Source organism: Mangifera indica, unplaced genomic scaffold, assembly GCF_011075055.1.
Source record: "Mangifera indica cultivar Alphonso unplaced genomic scaffold, CATAS_Mindica_2.1 Un_0028, whole genome shotgun sequence".
Lineage (NCBI taxonomy): Eukaryota > Viridiplantae > Streptophyta > Magnoliopsida > Sapindales > Anacardiaceae > Mangifera > Mangifera indica.
This window is the reverse complement of record NW_025401120.1, coordinates 57,203-77,475: the sequence shown is the minus strand read 5'-3', so window position 1 is coordinate 77,475 and position 20,273 is coordinate 57,203. Positions and strand designations below refer to the sequence as shown.

General features: G+C 34.5%; 2 protein-coding genes across 4 annotated transcripts; both read right to left on the bottom strand.

Annotated features, from left to right (window-relative positions):
* Window positions 1-3,255: 3,255 nt before the first annotated feature.
* Window positions 3,256-12,116, bottom strand: LOC123206214. 2 transcript variants are annotated; one of them, XM_044623366.1, is made up of 10 exons: window positions 7,005-12,116; window positions 6,350-6,551; window positions 6,106-6,256; window positions 5,861-5,960; window positions 5,590-5,664; window positions 5,280-5,370; window positions 4,819-5,089; window positions 4,674-4,716; window positions 4,496-4,599; window positions 3,256-3,953 (listed from the first exon to the last, which is right to left on the bottom strand). In XM_044623366.1, the coding sequence occupies exons 1-10, from the start codon at window positions 11,941-11,943 to the stop codon at window positions 3,543-3,545; spliced, it is 6,387 nt and encodes a 2,128-aa protein (XP_044479301.1). In that variant the 5' UTR covers window positions 11,944-12,116; the 3' UTR covers window positions 3,256-3,542. The 2 variants fall into 2 exon arrangements, with proteins under 2 accessions (XP_044479301.1, XP_044479300.1); XM_044623365.1 differs by having other exon boundaries at window positions 4,674-5,089.
* A 1,061-nt stretch (window positions 12,117-13,177) lies between these two features.
* LOC123206211 (probable receptor-like serine/threonine-protein kinase At5g57670) lies at window positions 13,178-16,940 on the bottom strand. Of its 2 annotated transcripts, none has more exons than XM_044623360.1 (10): window positions 16,534-16,940; window positions 16,343-16,431; window positions 15,832-16,081; window positions 15,088-15,753; window positions 14,748-14,996; window positions 14,498-14,661; window positions 14,326-14,405; window positions 14,065-14,212; window positions 13,837-13,986; window positions 13,178-13,746 (listed from the first exon to the last, which is right to left on the bottom strand). In XM_044623360.1, the coding sequence occupies exons 1-10, from the start codon at window positions 16,718-16,720 to the stop codon at window positions 13,504-13,506; spliced, it is 2,226 nt and encodes a 741-aa protein (XP_044479295.1). In that variant the 5' UTR covers window positions 16,721-16,940; the 3' UTR covers window positions 13,178-13,503. The 2 variants fall into 2 exon arrangements, with proteins under 2 accessions (XP_044479295.1, XP_044479294.1); XM_044623359.1 differs by having other exon boundaries at window positions 16,343-16,440; window positions 16,534-16,939.
* Between the last annotated feature and the right edge of the window lie 3,333 nt (window positions 16,941-20,273).

The window sequence follows — 20,273 nt, the reverse complement described above, 5'->3', positions numbered from 1 at the left end:
ATTTCTTGACCAACTTATAAAAGTTAGAAGATTAGTTTGAGTTGTTAATAGAGATGAAAAAGAGGATAAATGGAAGTCATGAAAGGCCAATGCACTTATTCCCACCCAAGGTTTGTTGAATCGCCAAACCAATACTCGTTAAGTATTGAAAACTCAAACTTTCACCTATAAACTTCTAAAATTAATATAATCAATTAGTTATAGGGGAAAATTCGTTATTTAGCTAGTAATATATTAGAATTTTTAAAACTTTATATCATTTTCTCCCTAAACTCTAAAACTAATAATTTTCCCCCAAACCTAAGTTTTGAAATGTTTCATTTTCCTTCTAAGGTTTTATTTTTTTCCTTAGATTTTCTCCAATGATCAAAATCGGTTTCGTTCCATCAACACTTTCTCACTCCTAATTTGGCTTCATCCATAGACTAATTTTTCATCTAGATGCATTCGAACGAAATTGTCTTCCTTCATTATATCTGTTGGCACTTCTAATTCACCTTTCTTTTTTCATCGTTCAATTTCATTCGAAATTAGAACCAAAGACGAAGAGTCTAGACATGTTTGAATGAAGACCAAACATCCAAATGTGTTTGATTGAAAGAATGAAGACAAATCAACATTCAAAATCGAAGGGGTTCTTATGTTCGGCCTTTGTTGTCTGTCTGTCAATTCAAGAGTGAGAAAGCACTGATGGAACGAAGAGAGACTGTCAACGAAACAAAGAGAGACCGTCGATGGAATGAAACCAATTCCAATCACTAGAGAAAAGCAAGGAAAAAAATAAAAACCTTAAGGGGAAAATGAAACTTTTCAAAACTTATGTTTAGGGAGAGAAAATTGTTATTTTTTAAAGTTTAGGAGAAAACTAAGATGAAGTTTTATAATTTTAAATATTTTTATTGGTAAAATGATGACTTTACATTAGAATTAATCAATTATATTAATTTTAACTTCTCGCCGATGAAAGTTTGAGATTTCAATATTTAGCAGATACTAGTTTAGTCTTTTGGCCTTCATGAAAAAAATGAAATAATAAATTGAAAAAGTAAAAGAAAAATTAAGAAAACGTAAAAGCCAATATATTTTATATCATATTAATTCAATATATTTTATAATACGTATCATTTTTTATCTGTATCGTATCGTATTTTAAGATACTGATAACTATAATTCAAACTAATGATAAGGGGGTGTATCTTATAGTTTTTGAAGTTGCAAGGTTTAAAATAGGTTAGAAAACCCTTTATTTCAGGATGATAAAGATTATAAAGGGTAAAATCAGGATTGAAATGGACAAAGGTGGTCAATATGAACGACAGTTGAATAGAGTTTCTAATTGTTCAATTGCAGAAGAATATAATTTAGAGAAGTTAAAGTTCTGGGTAATTTTAATTTAAGCTATGATATAAGAAAAAATAAATAAATGTTGACGGAGATATTAGTTTGAGTAATTAAGAGAAAGAGTCCCTTGTGAAAGGTTAGGATTCAAGTAATTTATTCACTCATATTAAAAAAATCTTGGATTAATTAACTTATAAAATTCTGATATATCTGATCCAGTAATTATGAGTTTGACTACTATATATCAAAATTTGCCTGTCTGACAAAATTGGGCAAAGTTCTCCCGTCATCAAAATAAATAAATAAATGTTTATATGGCTCTTTGACATGATTTTTAACAATTTTTAATGTTAACGGCGTTAATGATACTTTTGAAAAAGAAATATTTTAATTTTTTAAATTAATTATCAAGATTTATGACTCGCAATAATTCAATTCAAAGTCTAAACCGGCTTAAAGCATTTACTTTGAGATGAGATCTTCACGTTGGCAAATACCAAATGGGCCATCAAACGAGATTTGATGTGCAAATTTTCAACTTGTGTTTCTGTAACTAATTTTTCGAAAAAACAAGACTTTCTAACAACCATGACCAATAATTTTTCATAAAGTCGCTTTAAACCTACGGCATTAACTTTTCTATTTTTTGTTTGTCTTTTCATGTGTTGATGCTTTAACCGATTCCAAAGCATATGCTACATTGATAAAGGCCTTCAGCCAGGCCCATATTCTATGCATGCAATGTATAAAATAAAGGCGGAAAGACCCAAGGTCTGGTCTAATCTGATACTTTCATCAGTAAAATTTTAAAATTTTAAAAATTTATATTATTATTAAAAATTTTTATTAAAATTAAAGATAAAATTATTATTTTTAAAAAAATTAAAAAACAAATATTTTATTTTATTTCTTCTCTTTAATTTAAAAAATTAACAATTTTTTCAAACTCAAAGTTTGAAAAATTAATTTTTTTTTTCTAAAATTTATATTTTTTCTAATGTCTTCCCTAACGATCAAAGTCGACCTTCTCACCCATTTTTAATTGACAGTTGAAGAAGGAAGAGTTAACAAATCCACAAATCTCATTGGTGACCTGTCGTCATCTTGTCATACAATAAACTGAAGAAGGAAGATAAATTGTGCTCGCTTTCATCGATTTCTCGCTTCGTCAAGCAATAGGATGATGACAGGTTGCCAACAAGATCTGTGGATTTGTCACCCTTACTTCTTTTTTTCGCTTCCAACAATGAATTCTTTTCTTGTATGTCTCTGAATTAGCACTTGTGGGGAAGTTCCTTTTCTTGTATGCCTAAATTTCATCCTAGTGCATTATGAACATTCTTTTCTCCCCTCTTGGTAGTCGAAGCACTAGTGACGATGAAGATGGAAATGTAACTTGTCTTGCATTCAGTCTTCGCATAATTAATATACACAGAGATATCTTTGTATGTATGCTCATGCAGCATATATTAATTTATTATTATGCAGCACGAATATTGACATATCCGGACTGAATAATATTATATATATTCATTTTAAATACATAAATAAATATATACTTATGTGTATCATCGTATGCTCACATAGTATATATTAATTGATTATTGTAAATCCAGATATTAACATCTCCTGATTGAACAATACTATACGTATCTAATTTAAATACACAAATAAATACATATTTATATGTATTATCATATAATTAGATATTATTTTATTATTAATTCAAAATTATTCAATCACATAATAACATTTTTAGTACGTACTCGTCTATATACTAAAAGAAAATACACATAGTTTCAAAAACCTCTCTACCTGTGGAAAAGAATGAGGCACCTGGTAATAACTTTCTTATTTCAACATCCAAATTCAAAGAGAGAAAATCCAACACTTCATAAAATAACACAACTCAACTAATAATCCCAATGCCTTCGGATTTTCATTTCATTTCTAAATTCCTGTACATTTGTATTGGTGTACACTGTAGAGAATAAAAAATAAATCCTACAAAAATAGAAACAACATAATGAGGGTGGCGCGTGGTGGTTTATCCTATCTCTAAACGTAGAGCAAAGACCCAAACAAGAACAGGCCTACTTTTCCTATATCTAATTTACAACAGAAAATACCCATTCTCAATTGTCCATGGCCAGTTGCCACGCTCCTAGTCAGGAGTCCACTGTACAGAGATGACTATGTTGTCAGCTTAAGTTCATTATGCGAATTGGTCTCACTAGCTCATCAAGATCGTCTATTTGTGAATCTGAGACGTTTACATCATCAAAGGCTGTTTGTTCACGCGTCATATCATTAGTTTCCCCAGCTTCTTCGTCACTAACATCAAGGCTAATATAATCTGCAAATTTTCCATCAAAACAAATATCCCCATTTTCGAGCATTGAATTCCTTTCAGACGTCATTTTTTGAGGCTCAGAGTCCTCGATGCTCACAGAACCAAAATAACGCCCTCGATTGTTCTTCTGCTTCCTTGATTGTCTGATTTTCTTTCCCTTGCTTCGGCTTTTTGGGTGGTGAAGCTTGCACTTGAGTCCTAGAGGGCAGGAGCCTGTTGCTTCAAAAGTGGGGCAGACATAGCTGTGCTTCTTCCGACACTGACAGCATAGATATATTCCATTTTACTTATCGGAGTAGCATAGGATTATGTGCAGTTTCGTCAAAAGAGACAGCATCAAGAAGGTATCAAGAACAAATGAGAAAATTCAAGCATTAAATGAGCTCAATTCTTCTGTGAAACTGCACAACAATGGTCAAGAATTGAAGGCCAAGAACTACAGTAGATTGTGTCAACCCACAACGCAAGAATAAATGGTACCAGCCAGTTTAATGCTTTTTATATTTTATGTATGGTTGAAGCTGAATCCAAGGTGCAAAAAGCTTTCTTGTCTTTTAAGAAAAGTACAAAGTCTAGGAGTTTCAAGTCCACGTTTCCATTCAATGAATATAATCGCGTCTCAATAGGAGCATGGATGGGACAGATTCTCATCTTTTTTGCAAGTACAAAGAACTAAAACTAAATTCACAGCATGAACAACCATAAAATAACAAAATAGAATAGATATAGATTCTAATATTAACAGGAAAATAAAGTTTTAAATTAAAGCCTAGCATAGTCTCTGTATACGAATAGGCTAACCTCATTCCCATCTGCGCAATAGCCCTTTAGAAATCCTTCACAAGTAGAGGCTTTTGGATTCACATGTACATGCCTGTAAGGACAATCCTTGTTGGAGCACAAACCTGACAGCAAAGTAGTCAGGTTCTGTGTATTTTAAATAGACTAAATTAAAATAAAATATAGCAAAACAATACACCTTGCAAGAAATAAGAACAATCTGGCATTCTTTCCGGAATGACCTGCATGAAATGTAAAACTGAAGTTAAATGCCAGCAAACTATGAGAAAAAGCCCACTATCCCTTGGAGCAGACCACTTGATCTTATCAATCACATCTGTAACCTTATGAGTCAATTTGCAGTTGGAATTGGAACATAAACCATTCAGAAACTTTGTGCACACTGCGATTTTGGAGGGATCATGAACATATGGACATTTTCCATCATCCTTACTGCATTTCCCAAATCTTGTAAAAAACTGACAGTACTTCCGCTTTTTAGCTAATCGCAATCTGGCTGTGTGCAAACTCCAGCGTACTTTCTCGCTAGCCAGAACACGAGTTCGCTTCTTTGGATCTCTTATAAGCTGGTTACCATTGCCAATTCGAACATATCTGCCAAAGTTAGAATCCATTTATAAACAATATATTAGAACATAAGTGCAGCACTACAAGCACATTTTCTCAGGATGATCAACAAAAGTATACAACTATCAGCATTAACTGCAGAAAGCTCCGTCACAGGTAGAGTAAAAGAAAACTAACTAGCAATTTAAGGGATTAATAAAAGAATACACAAACATACTCATCATTGCCAATAACTAATCTCCTTGGAATATAAGACTTCTTGACATTTTTTTCCAAATCGAGAGAAGCTGAACCTGTTGATTCATCATCTACAAAGAAAATATGTCATATATGTTAATGTAATGGAGTACTATACACTTGGATCTTCCAGTCATTAAGCTTCAATCTTAATACTAAAAATACAATTGTAAAATAGTTAGTTGCATAATAGCATCTGAAGTCTAAAAACATATGGTTCAACTTTCATTAAAGCTACTTTAGACAGTTCAATCAATATAAGGAAAATAAATAAATAAACTAGATACTACCTGATATCCTCTGAAGGGTCCGTCTTGAAGAATCCATTTTGTATCGAACAGAGCCTATGCGGAATATTCGTTCTCCTGCAAAAGCATTAGAAACTTCAAAACGATAGAGATAATAATAAAATTATAATCATTAAAGCCTATCAAAAATGCACCAAAAATCACATAAAGTGTGTTACAATAACAGCATAACAAACATGACCAGACACAATTAACAAAAACAGAACAAACATTGGCCTACACTGAGACAACTGTAAGCTCTTTAGAGACTTACGGGAAGAATGACTTCTGCTCTTTGTCTCAGAAGCAAAGGATTTAGCAACACTTTGCTCTCTTTTCTTCTTCCCAACTGCAGCGACAGCCAATGTAGCTTCCTATGATAAAAAATAACAAATAATACCGATCAAAAGTAAAAAGGCAAATTTTAATTGCAAAAGACTACTTAGCTAATTTGCAAAGGCTACATTTAACTTTCAAGACAAGAAAAAAAAGGGTCTGTCATTATGCATTAAGGCTTACCTCATTAGCTTTCTTTGAACGATTTTCAATGGATTTTGACCATTTCAGACTAGATCCACCAACACTTAATACCTTAGATTTACGAAGGGAAAATCCATGGTTTGACCTTGTGTAAACTGTATCTCTTTTTCTCAGCAGCAACAATTTCCGACTGGAATAACAACGAGGTTATTTGCTAGAACAATAATACAAATACCATAACCTGAAAGAAACCGCAAAACAGATATATCACATTCTCACATACCTGATTGCAGACAAGGAACTGTTATTTGGAACTGAAACTGAATTTTGCACAAAACGTCTCCAATATGCTGTTCTTTTCCAGGGAAAGAGGGAAGGCAGGATTTTCCGAGGACACGAGAAATGATCATCATCTTTTGATGACTGCATACTTTTTAGTGTCCAAACCAAAGAAGACCTTGAAGGTTCTTGGATCTTCATTAAAACTGAAAATGAAGAAATACAAAATGAATTATTATAGTTTTACCACCAAAAATACATCATGATACTTAGCAATAAGTAATAACTATAATGCACAGAAAGCCAGTAGATGTAAACATAAGAAACATTTAGTATACTATCCAGATGACCCAAAAATTTTAAAAAATTAAATTAACTAGAAACATTCAAAACTTGAAATCACTCATCAAAAAAGACAAAAAAGGAGCAGCCTTAGAAAACATTCACATAACAAAAAGATTGGAATATAAAGGATGGGAAGAATCAGACAAGAACTTCAAGGCCATGCGACTTTCAAAACCATATTTCTTTCCCACTATCAATTGCTCACTTTTTATGTGTGATATAACACAATCAAAAAGAAAAAAAAATAATTGGTTTGTTAAGCAACCACTTCCAATATAAAAAAATCCTGATGGTAGTAAGTACTTCATACAAACCTCTATAAGATCGTTTTTTACTAAGACTTCTCCTGAATACGTCCTTTGAAGCAGCTTTTCCCTCAGAAACTGAAGCACCATCAGGTAAGGTGACTGTCTGATTTATGTGACTTTCCACTGGAGTCCTTATTAGCTGATTTTTGCGTCTCTTGTAGTAGCTATCTGAGGTGACACCTTGGATCTTATCAGCATTTTGAATAGATGAGCTATGATGATTTGAAGCTGCAACCAATTGATTTGATTTTCTCTTCACATATGTTATTCTCTTCATATTTGAAGCAGCCAAAGCCCCATCATTCAATTCAACCTGGCTTTCCAAACTGTTAACCGAACCAGTTTGATTTACACGAGTTTCAGAAACCTTCAAAGCATCATTACAAGTTTTCAGTGCATTATTACTTTCCACAAATTTCTGAGGATCCGGAGTAGCCTCAGAGCAACCATTAGGAAGAGGCTCAGACAACTGGAAGGATGTACAATCCCCTGACAAATTGGTAGTGTGATTTGGCACCTTTGTGACAGAGGGCAAGGGAGGTGTTCTAGGCCTATCAAATGGAGCATTTGCACCTCCCGTCCTAAACAAATTTGATATGTCAAATACATCAGCCCTACTGTCAGATACTGTAGTCTTCTTTGATTCACCTACTCCTAAGGAATTCAACTGATAAACTGATGAAGTCAAACCATGAGAAACTTGGGGCTGAGTGGTTACCGGAGCAGGTTTTCTAACAAGACTATTACCTTTACGAATGTAAGACATACTCTGCACATTAGCAGCCTTATTTGGTATATGACCTTGAGGAGGGATTGCATGTAAAAAAGACTTGTTTCCAGGCATGGGAGGAGTAGATGAATTTTCTGTGCGATGCCACGTTCGGAGCTTTTTGATTTGGGTTGATGAGGCCGCATTCTTTGTAGAATTAAAAATGAAAGAAGAACGACTGGAAGGAATTCTAGAAGCAGAGTGCCTCAGTTTGTTCTTCTTCCCATCAGTTTCTCCACTTCGGAAATTTAGACTATTAGCAACAAATTTGACATCTGATGATGGTGATGGCCTAGTTCTCCCAGCAACTAAGTGAGCATCTTCCAGTGTAGAACCCAAAATTAAATCATTCTTGACACACTGTAATGATGAAGCATCAGAAAATAAATTAGGGATGCCTTCAGTCACAGGTTTCCCACTTGGCATTTTTTCATCCCCACAAACCTTTTCATTAGAATTTTGGCTAGTCAATGGTTCAGGATGAAATGACCGTATAACAGAGAGATCAGACAAAATTTCGGGAGAACCCATATCAGATAGTGTAGTATCAAACTCCATGATTTCATCATTGGAGTTAGTAGTAGAAACCCCATCACCTTCAATAGCCAAAGCAAGATAAGTTGAAACAGAAGGCAAATCATCACTTTCAAGATGATATTCATCAGATTCCATAGTCATACTAGGCAATCTTTGATTTCTGTCTGAGGACTGACGGTCTGAAGTAGTTTCCAATTGAGTGGTCTCAGTGCACACTGTATCTTGCTTTTCTGCAGCAACACTGTCCATTTTCTCTGCCTCACTGTTTTCCCTACACACAGCTTCATTGCTATGGTTATGGTCATCCATAATCGGAGTTGCACTTACTGTCTGCTCACTTCCACATACTGGCGAGCAAGAGGATGCTGGAATAGGAATACAAGACTCATCACAAGAATCAGCTTTTGTGTGGTCAACTTTCAAACTTTCACCATCCCTAGCCTTACAGACATCTCTCCTGATAGAAGATAAATGATTATCCATGTTAGAAACTGTAACCTCCCCTTCTGGTTGCGTTAGAACCTCATTCATATTGGAGGGAAGTCCTACACCAAATGTTAAGATATCTGCAGTTAGAGGTCCCTTGCTGATCTCGGATATCATCTGACTAGGAAAACCAGGCTGACAAGGAGAGACTTTTCGCCTTTTTCTATTATCAGGTGAAGATCCCATAAAACCACTGTTAATTGTAACCATAGCATCAGAACAATCACACATTGAATTGCTCCCATGCAAATCACTGAATCCATTAGGAGAAGGTTCTAAGGCAAAATCCATAGTACCGGAAAGCTTTACTTCTGAAGGTATAGAATCTTTGACAGATGAACTTACGGTTGTATTTGCACACTGTGTAGAGCTAACTGCTCTCCCAGGTTCCATGCTCTCATCGGTTATCATTGCATCTGGCAAATCTAACGGAGAGTTCATAACTTTGCTCTTATCTGTAACGTTAGGCATATCCTCCTCAGTGCCTTCTGAAACTATCGCATTCAGTACTCTTTCTGTGGTACCATTCTCAAGCAATATGGCAATCCCATTAGTTAACTGTTGTTTACCAATATCATCACCAGTACTAATATTGATTTCTTCTGAATTAATACAGACATTGTCAGAACCTGAAATGCTATGTCTGTCATGGTTGGAGCAGTCTGCAGATATGGATTCATTGTGGATTTTGGTTTCCTCTGAACTTGAAAAAGCGGACATTTCACTACCAGTCCCAGGAAGAATAACCATCGAAAATTCTTCCAAAGCACTGCAACCCAGACTTTTGCATGGCTGCTTACCAGATGCATCCAGAAAGGTAATCTCAGAATTAGTCATTTTTTTAGGAGAGCTAACTAAACCATTATTAAAACCTGTGGTTGCATTCATTCCATGGGCAAAAACATTTGTCTCATGACTTTCATTTTCCTCTGAGATTAACAGATCAGAATTAATATCACCTCCTACTGAAATCAAAATTTTTGAAGATTCTTTTGTGGAAGAATTCCCAAGCAATGAAGTGTTTCCTTTGTGACAGAACTGCTCCCCAGCAACTTCACCGCTACCAATGTCAGGAACAGCAGATTTGTTTAGTGGTTTACTAAGATCCTTGCCAGTTTTCTGTTTGTCAACTAAAGAATTATCCGAATTCACCAAACCCTCAGTCATTTTAGTTACTTTATTACTTGGAGAAGCGAAAGGAGAGATTGAGCCACTCATTTTTCCCTTAATCTTAGCGATATGGGGACCACCAGATTCAACATTAGTGTTAACATCCTCTGGTCCCATGGAAGCCTGTGAAGATCCACCCACTTTGTCATTAACAGGCAACAATATTCCTTTACTTGGATAAGGCTGTAAATCAACGGAATGAAGTGAAGTTGCCCCAGCAGGAGTGATTTTCTCTTTAGAAGGTTTTCTTCCCTTTTTCAGCAAAGGAGCTGCAGATGCCTCAACGGTGGAGCCATCTGCTTTCACAGGTTCATCAATCTTCCCTGTTGGTTGCAAACCGGAAACATCTGCACTAGGGTTTATTACTTTCTTGATTAATTTCTTCACAACTCTTTTCTTCTTTGCAACCTTGAGCGAAGATGTTTTATTAGTACTATCACCAGTCCCTCCTTTATCTGAAACAATACTTTTTGACCTTTCAACTCTAACCTTTGCAGGTGAATCATTAGCCTGAGTGGTAGAAGACTGTAAATTATGATCATGCATTTCACCGGTGGCAGAAGGTGCAACCTTCTTCCCAGATTGTTTTGAGTCCATATTTTTATCAGAACTACAGGCATTATTCATATATCTGGAACTATCCAGCTTTATACTACTGTCACAAACTATATTCACTTGTGGACTTGAATGATCCTTATCTGACACCTTAACTATCCTATTTTTTCCATTCTTAGGTGTTATATTTGGATCAGAAACAATGGCAGAACTCAAAGGTGCCACAATTGCCTTGGCCACCAATGAATTAGATTTGAAAGAAACATCAAGCTCCACAGGACTTCCCTCTCTCTCTTCCTCTGCACCCACCACATGATCCGAATACACAACCTTATCTTTCCCTCTGAATGAACCAGACTTCATCCCATCAAAATAACCAGAATAATGCAATTCATCATTTTCTCTAGTTCTAAAACAAGGTTTCTGTATTCTCAAAAGTGCACTCTTCTTTTGTACTTGCTTCCTAGGAGTCCTATTATACTCAAAACCGTCCTCACAGCTTCCTCTATTATTACCGTATCTTCCAGAATCTACCTCATAAAACTCACGCTTTCCACTAAAACTTCTAACTCCACCGCCACCATTCTCACTACTTTGACCCATTTCAATCATCGAATCACGAATTTCCCTCCCTCTCAATGTCTGCCTCTCAAAAACCCCATCTCTCACATTACTCCTTGTCATCTCATTATTACCAAACTGTGAACCATGTATGTTACCATAATTACCCGAATCCAATCTATCAGAATCAGATAGAAAAGGACCTCGACGTGATACAAACTCTAATCTTTGATTACTATTACCATTATTATGCTCAAATTCGAAGACATCGTTGTTATACCTTTCTCTAAACCTATGATTCATATGTACTTCATGCTTAATCTTCTCAAAAACAGGCCGGTTATCAAATTGACGATGATGTACCAAATTATTGACAACCGGACGATGATCGGGGAAAATCCGAGGGGTGTCCCAAACATCAGGTCTGGCACCAAATTCAGGCACCAATCGTTGACGACGATAATCATGATGGCGATCATCATCAACGGGAATCCGGTGGACAAGATCGTGACTTCGTTGTTGGTGGCTGTGACGATTGAGATCAAGATTAAGAGATCTAGGGTTAGGATTAGGGTTAAAATTGGGATTGAACGACAGTTGGGGGTGATGATGGGAATTATACGGATTCTTTGTTGGCGGCGGTGCAGGGACAGAAAGAGGAGGGTGATGAAGTGGTGGTGGAAGTGGCGGATCAGGGAGCGATTGTGGTGGCGGCGGTGGCGGAGGGAGTGGTTGTTGTTGTTGTTGTTGAGGAGGTGGTGGTGGCGGACGGTAGTTGTAAACATGGGAAGAGGGAGGTGCATAAAAATTAGGGTTAGGAGACGAAACGGCGACGTACCTGGAGTGATGAAGATATGGAGGATCCATCACTGGCCGGCTCTTCTTCTTCTTCTTCTTCTTCTTCTTGTTACAGGCTTGCGCTATTCTTCTTGCTGTTGCTTGTAATGGCTGCTTTCTGGCTGTCGTTTACTTTAGTTGCGTATTTAATGTTTGGTTCTCAATTTCCACTTTCCTCTTTCACTGTTGATACTTTGAGAAGGTCGTTTACTCAACTACTTTACGCCTGTCGTTCCTATTTATATATTAAATTAATTACATTTTCCTACTCATAATTAAATTTAGGCGGAAGGACATACTCCACCGTATATAATTTTAAAAATTTTAAATATTCATAAACTTTATTGATATTATTAAGGAAAATATTATTATTTAAAAATTTTATTTTAAAAAATATTTTTTATTTTTATTCTAATTTTAAAAATTAATAATTATTTCTCTAATTTAATATTAAAATTATTTTTTAAATAAAATCTCAAAATAATAATTTTATTTTTGATAATAATAATAAGTAGATATTTAATTATTTTTAAATTGATGAATCAGATTCTAGAAAGAAGTAATTTTTGAATGAAAATAGATTCATTTGCATTAATTTATTATGAAAAAATAAAATTATTATTTTATTAAATATAGTAATAATTTATATATATATATATATATATATATATATATATATATATATATATATATATATATATTTTTGTGATAGAGGATTATATGAATAAGACGTTATCTAAATAACCAAGGAGAGCTACACATAATTGAGTTGAAATTCAAGCCACAAAGTTTGCCAGATCCATCTTGAACTAGCCCATGGACTATGATAAAACCGGCCCATATCCATGAGCACTACCTAAAAGTAAAAATGGATTGTTTATGATGATGCCCACCACCAGGATGAAGGGGCACTGGTGATCGATTCAATGTTATAGTAATGGGTTTTTGAGACAATGGTGGGTGGAGGAGACCCGGTCAATTGTTACTATCAGAATTCCACTTTAGTAGTTAGTGGGATTGTGCGTTGTTTTGGGCGATGCTAATGGCTTCAACAAAGAAAACAATTTGTTTGGTAGAACATGATGACCAGAAAGGATGTTGATTAAAGCAGGGAAAGGGAATCTTAAACAATACCTATGGAGGACCAGTTGCACAATAATAGCAGCCAGTTGAGAGATGACAATGACTTGGATCATGACTGAGTCATTGACTTGTATGTATTTGCTTGTTGTTAGGCATAAAGTTATGAGCGATGCTATGGGTATGCACATTTGAATATGTATATGATGTGTTATCATATACTTGTGTGTTATTTAAAAACTATATATGATATGGATAAACATAAAATCCATATGAATGATATTCCATTGTTACAACTTATAACACACTCTTGATCAATTGAGATCAACAATTATGGGGAAGGAGGAGGGCACACCAGCAAAACAACCTCGCATCCATCGCCTAATTGGTAAGCAATCCAGAGAAGAAGCAAAGCCCTAACTCAGAGTTGGGATGGAACAAAAAGAATGTACAAAAGCATCGCATATGTGAACAGTTTATTCTTTGCAATTGTTATTGCCAGTAATGTGGTTAGTCAAAGCTTGATGAGCGGCTCCACCTGCCTTGCAAGTAGTCCTCTACTGATACACTTTGCTCAATGCTGCTCATGGAGAATGAATCATCCTCCACATCAAGCAGCGCAAGGTTAAGATGGGATTGAAGGTTTAAACGCGGGCAGGCTTCATCGTCAAGCATTTCAAATTCTTCCGAAGCATTGATTTGAAGTCTTGCCCACTTTGTTACATCAGTATCACCTTGGAGGAGCTTCAGAACCTGGGATAAATAAGAGCAAAGTTCATAACATTTAAACAACTTCCCCGTTAAATAAGGGATAAAGCATAGCAGCTATAAAAGATTATTTACAAGACTCATTTTGGGCCTCGCTCGCGCAGCACGCCTGATACATAGAACTGCTGCTAAAGCCATCCTCTCCATCTGGTCATGATCATAATTACTGCCCAAGGTTGGATCTAACAGTTGTGTAATCTTCCCACTGTATAGAATTGGCTTTGCCTAGACAAGAAGTTTCATTTGTTCATTAAAATTCAAAACCAAATGGCCAAAATTCAGTAATGAGTTCAGAATACATACCCAGATGACTAAACTCTTTTGGCCTTTGGGATAGTCATTGCTTATCGGCTTTCTACCTGAGAGAAGCTCGAGGAGTACAACTCCGAATGCATAGACATCAACACTGTCATTTACTTTGCCATACATGAAGTATTCAGGGGCCAGGTAACTGCAGCAAATTTCCAAATTTTCTAGTAATGTTCAGAACTAAATGGTAATAAAAGTATTGTATCTTTCTTTGATACAAATCAAATGAACAAGACTTGGGCGCGAATCATGTACCCAAAGGTTCCCGAAACATCTTTGCAGGTTATATGTGATGCAGAGGTCGATGCCCATTTGGCAAGTCCAAAATCAGATAGCTAAGAAAAACAAAATAGAAAAGCATGAACAGTTATGAACCAGTTATATTTTTAAGCACTTTTCACATTTAAAATGTAAATTTGAAAGAGACCTGTGGCTCAAAATCATTTGACAGTAGTATGTTTGATGATTTAACATCCCTGTGAATGACATGTTGAGCACTACCACTGTGGAGATAATCCAAGGCCTCAGCCACCCCCACAGCCACCTTATACCTCTCACTCCATCCAAATAAATGTGGATCTATCTTGTTACCTAAATGAGTAAGCATGAGGAAGATGTAAACAAAATTGAAAACTATATGCAGAATCAGCCTAAAGAAAAATTATGAGTTCACATACCATGAAGGTTTTCTTCCAGGCTTCCTCTAGATAGAAAATCATAAACCAAGAGAAGATTATTCTCTTCGAAACAGAATCCGGAGAGGGAAATGATATTCTTATGATGTAATGTAGTGATAATATCGATTTCCAAAATGAACTCTTTCAGCACATCTTCGGATGACTTCAGGATTTTCACAGCAAGTTCCTTGCCATCAGGAAGGCAACCTTTATAAACCTGACTGCTCCCTCCTTTTCCGATCAAATTCTCTGGAATCAACAATGAATATTTTGGAACTAAAAGGTCCCACAAAATGGACAAACATAAACTCTAAACAGTAGTTTGAGGATCCAAACATACCAGCCAAGAAATTAGATGTTGCAGAGAGGAGTTCCTGATACTTAAAAGGTCTGCAAGTAGCAGAGTATTTCTCATGTAGACCCTCCAATTCATTCGGCAGTTTTGTTGAATTTTTGTTAGTTTGTTTATGATCTGAATCTGTAACAAGTGCAGGTTGCCTCGAGGGCAACCGCAACGCCCATTGAACAACAGAGATCTTTTCCAACGAAGACCTACCTGGAGCTTGTTTCTCTGTTAACACTGTTTGACGAAGCAATGGCCATCCAGGCCTTGCTTCAGGCAATTGCCTGATCAATAAAGTTATAGAAGCTGAAGGTGACTCTGCCTTCTGAACAGGCACTATAGCCAAAGATTCACCTTCACAATCACCGCCATTGCCACACAAATCTTCTTCACATGGTTTATAAGAATCCTCTGGCAATACTTTAGCCGGTCCACAAATAGGGCACTTTTGTTTCCCAGCACTCTCTAAACAATCTGAACCAGCTTTCACTAACGCCCTTTCCAAATTCATCATAGAACCAGTATCATTAACAGATTTATGTGCTGAATTAGGGGCATCATCAGTTACAACTTGAGAATTTTTCAGTCGTCCAGCATGCTTAGTCAATGAAATTGACCGGTGTATTACATCAAGCATGCAATTGCGGCGATTATCTTCAGTTCCTGCAATACAAATATTTTCAATAAAACTACAAAAATATATGCACCTCCCAGAAGACAAAAAAAAAAAAAAATCAAGACCTTGTGTTTCAGCAGCCGCTGATGGAAGGCCTTCTCTTTGGTAAACAACTTTCCCATTGTTAACCGCAAGAACTGTAATTTCCTTTGACAGTTTCTTAGCACAATATTTAGCCACAGATGTTGATGATCGGATTGTATGGTAATTCCTCGCAGTTCCTACTATAACCTTCGATGCAGAACAAGAATTTGTTTCTTTAACTAAAATTTTCCGAATTGATGTTCCTCTGCATATTTTAAGCTTCAGATCCACCTGCAACATTTACATTACAATAAATAACGAGTTTTCATTTCTATTCAAGAAAGTACCGCAGTAGACATAAAAGAAACAATAAAAACTCCATCTTCAAACAATTAAAGCCTCCATAAATTTACTAACTGGACTTAACTTTCTATTTATGGAAGCTTAAAGACTGAAAATTTCTTCCAAAAATCCTTCTTTTTCTCAACAACCCGGCAGATATCAAGGACTAAAAAGAAAGTTTTAATTAAGAGATACTAAAAGAGATCAAACCTGTTTCAAGTTGCAGAAACCTTCATATACGGCAAGAACAGAGTCAAAAGTTTTAACGAGTGACAAAAGCGAAGACTTCCCATCACGATCTACAATTTCTACGCACAAACCATATCACATAACCATTAAAACCATCCAAAAAACCAAAAAAAAAAATGGAAACCCCGACTTAATAAATCACGTACACTTACCATTGTTACCAAGAACATGAAGAGCTATCACTGTATCACCTGGCAGCGCAACTTTGACCAGAGCCCACGTCAACAACTCTCTGCTATGCGCGTCCAACTTCACACCCACCACCACCGTCCCGCCACCAGTCGAACTCGCCAAGCCAGCCGCTTCTCCGACCACACCAGCTTGTTGCACCATCTTCATTACCGCAAAGTGAGGTGGAATTTTTTGTCGTTTTGTTACCCGAAACAGAAGATCATTCTAAGGCTATATAAATGTTAACTGTAAGCTGCGTTGGGAGAGACAGAGAGTGTGTTTCTCTCATGGCCCAACCGTCGTGAGGTTGTTTTGTTTTGAAGCTAGCCAACCAACCAGAGCAAAAATAGAAAGGGAGGGAGAGGAGATTTCACGCTACACTCAAAAGTAGAGTAGAGACTCAGTGTTGTTTAAAGTGCAAGTTTAGAAGCCGCTAATCGTCGTGATGGGACGGAGGGTGTCGTGGGACCAGTATTTAAGACGATAATTTAAATTATTAAAAAAATTGGGATATTTTACTTGTCTATATTTTCTAAATTTCTAATTATTTTGTTTTGAAGTCTAAATTATACGTAGAGAAAGTATCATTTATCATTATGAACCTTGGCTTTATTTTTTTATTTTAAAATTATTAAATTATATATTAGTATTAATTTATATAAATAAATATACATTCATTATAAATATATAAATTAATAATATTTATACATGATATCACGTGATTATATATTATATTATTTTTAATTTAAAATTATTTAGTCACATAATTATATATATAAATATATATTTATTTATATATTTAAAATAAATAAAAATAATTTTATTAATAAATTAATTAATAAAATATATTTATAAACCTAATATCACTTGTTAATAATATCCTTAAGATTGGTGTGGTGACTCATGATGCACCAACCTTACCATTATTTAATTTTGAGTCGTTTTATTTGGATGTTGACCTCGAGTTGAGACCTCAGCAATTACAAAATTCTCCCTCAGTTCTTTTGTGAACCGGCTATTTTAAGCAGTAAAATTTAGGTTATTTGCTATGTGCACTGTAATTTAAAGTTAAAATTATTATTTTTTAAGAGAGATAATAACAATTAAAGATAGGCCAAAAAACTTATTTTCTCCCTGATTTAGTTCATTGTCAATTTTTTTTTCTGTTATATTTTGAAAATTAAAATATTCATAAGTTAACGGTTAAAACTAATAAAATTTATTAAAGAGAAACTATAATAAATGATCAAATTACCTCTCTATTAAGCAAAAATATCCAATTTTACTATTTCTAAGCAAAAATACCCAAATTCCCTATCCATAAGTAAAAATGCCCTAATTTTTTTTAAATACCAAAATTACCCTTCATCACATTAATATAAACTCTCTCACTCTCATTCTCATTACATACATTTCTTATATCACTTAAAAACTCATTTTCACTCTCATTTTTATTTAATATCAATTACTACGGGTTCGTTCAAAAAAAAGAAACTCGTATTTATGAATTCGAATCGAAAAAAATCAATTCATAAAAACTACATTGAAAATGACATGTTATAAATAAATAGATATATTGAAATACTCTATAATATCAATAATCAAAAAATTACTCAAAAATCTAAAAAACGTATCTGAATTTCGAAAACTACACATTCAAATGGCTTATGAATTAGAAAACAAAAAAATCGATCAAAAATTTCGTAATTACATTGTAAAACGTGTCAAAAAAAGCACATCGCAATTACAAATATCAAATTTGAAAATTACATATGAAAAAAGTCTAACCCGGTCACAAACAAACTCAAAATCATAAAAACCGAAAATCTTAAATTTGATAAAACAAAAAAAACTGCATACTACACATTGAAATAGTTTTATTTTGGCCTCCAAATTTGGTGCAACCAACAAAGTGGGTTGTCGTTATAGAGCTCGAAACAAGCTTCGCGTTGATATATTACAGACCCCGTAACTCCTCCTGGATCAAAAGTTATGGTCGTTCAAAATCTGTCTCATATAGACTTTATAGTTTTAAAAAAGTTAATTTCCACCCAACCCACGGTTTTCACGGACTGCCCTACGGTTTAGTGTAAAATTTCACAAGAACCCCCGTGGATCTCCCCTTGTTCCCCCTCCCCCTAAAATTTTGAAAATGTTAAATTTCCCCCCCATCCCACTGGCGCCCGTGGAAGATTACACAGCGTCGACAGATCTAATCCTTTTTTCGGCCAAAAATTGTCATTTCAGCCTCTAATTTCAACACAAATCAAATCTACACATCCAACAACACAAAACCCCTCAAGAAATTCAAGCAAAATAACCAAGAATCAAAACATTTTATGCATTATTCAAAATCGAAACCCTAAATATTCAAACTTCAAAATCTCTCTCAAATCTCAATAATCTTAACAATAAATTGATTCAAACAAGACGTAGGATGATGTACTATCCTTATTTGTCATTTTCAGTTGTCGAAAAACACGAAAATCGATAGAAATCTCTTCCACCATAGGAAGGGTGATTTTATTTGAATTTGCACAGTAAAACTGTTGAAAATTACTGGGGAATTCTTTGTTTATATACAGGGGCAGTTTCGTCATTTCACAAAAATTGGGCATTTTTGCTTAAACCTTATTGTTTTGGGCAATTTCACTTAAACCCCTTAATTTTGGTCATTTATTATAATTTCTCTTTATTAAATCTAAGAGTATAATTGTCATTTAACTAATAATATTTAAAAAAATAAAATGTTAACTCATTCTCAATAGCATTTTTAAAAACTCACAATTTTTTTAATCTAAATTTTAAAAAGTTATAATTTCTCTCCAAAGTTTCAATCTATTTCTTCTTTTTCTAGCGATTAGACTCTAACAAACAATCCATATTTTCTATTGATGTTTTTTTCTCTCTATCGACGCTCTCTCTTTTTGAATCTGACTAAATCGTGAGATGAAAGAGAGCCGATTTATCTTCTCTTTCATCTCAAAATTCGATCAAATCAGAGAGAGAGCATTGACTTTGTGGTTGAAGAGAGAGAGCATCGAATAAACAAAATACAAATTTATTATTACAAAAACCACAAAGTGCAACTAAAATAAACAAAATTGAGCCTAAATAAACAAAATCGAATCAAAATTCTTTTGTTATTTTGTTTTTTATAGTATTGATTTTAGTTTGAGGTTTTTTTATTATATGGGCTCAACGAAGATGAAAAATAGTTAAAAAATAATTTATTTAGATTAAATGAACATAATACATTTAAAAATAAAAGGATGCAAAATTAATTTCAATAAACATTAGTATGAATTTGGGGAAAAGGATTAATTTGTGATTTTTGTAGATTGCAATTATCCATGTTAGCGCTTAAATTGACAATGTCATCATTTATGAATTAAAACAAAAATAAATGTTATTAATTTTTAATAATACTAGAGATTGGATGTGTATTTGTGTAATAGGATATAAGTTTGATATTTTTAATAGGAAAATTAAAAGATTTAGTATTTTCAATGAAAAAATAAAGTTTAGTCTCTAAAATAAGTAGAGGGTATAATTCGGTACAAAAAAGTGTTTTATCTGCTTTTAAAAAATATACGATATTTAAAACTTAAAATATGAAAAATATTTCAAATTGTAGATCTGTTGGCAACGATTGCTACACGAGATCACGACCATAATCTAGTGTATAGTTGTCATTGTTACCCCAAATCATGACCATGAT

Coding starts and splice junctions, on each gene's coding strand:
- LOC123206211 (XM_044623359.1), bottom strand. CDS start 16,720: ATGAAGATGGTGCAACAAGCTGGTGTGGTCGGAGAAGCGGCTGGCTTG. Junction 16,441..16,533: donor TCATGTTCTTGGTAACAATG/GTAAGTGTACGT, acceptor GTTTGTGCGTAG/AAATTGTAGATCGTGATGGG. Junction 14,213..14,325: donor GATGTTTCGGGAACCTTTGG/GTACATGATTCG, acceptor AATTTGCTGCAG/TTACCTGGCCCCTGAATACT.
- LOC123206214 (XM_044623365.1), bottom strand. CDS start 11,943: ATGGATCCTCCATATCTTCATCACTCCAGGTACGTCGCCGTTTCGTCT. Junction 4,600..4,673: donor TTGTTCTTATTTCTTGCAAG/GTGTATTGTTTT, acceptor CTTTGCTGTCAG/GTTTGTGCTCCAACAAGGAT. Junction 3,954..4,495: donor ATTGCGCAGATGGGAATGAG/GTTAGCCTATTC, acceptor CTATGCTGTCAG/TGTCGGAAGAAGCACAGCTA.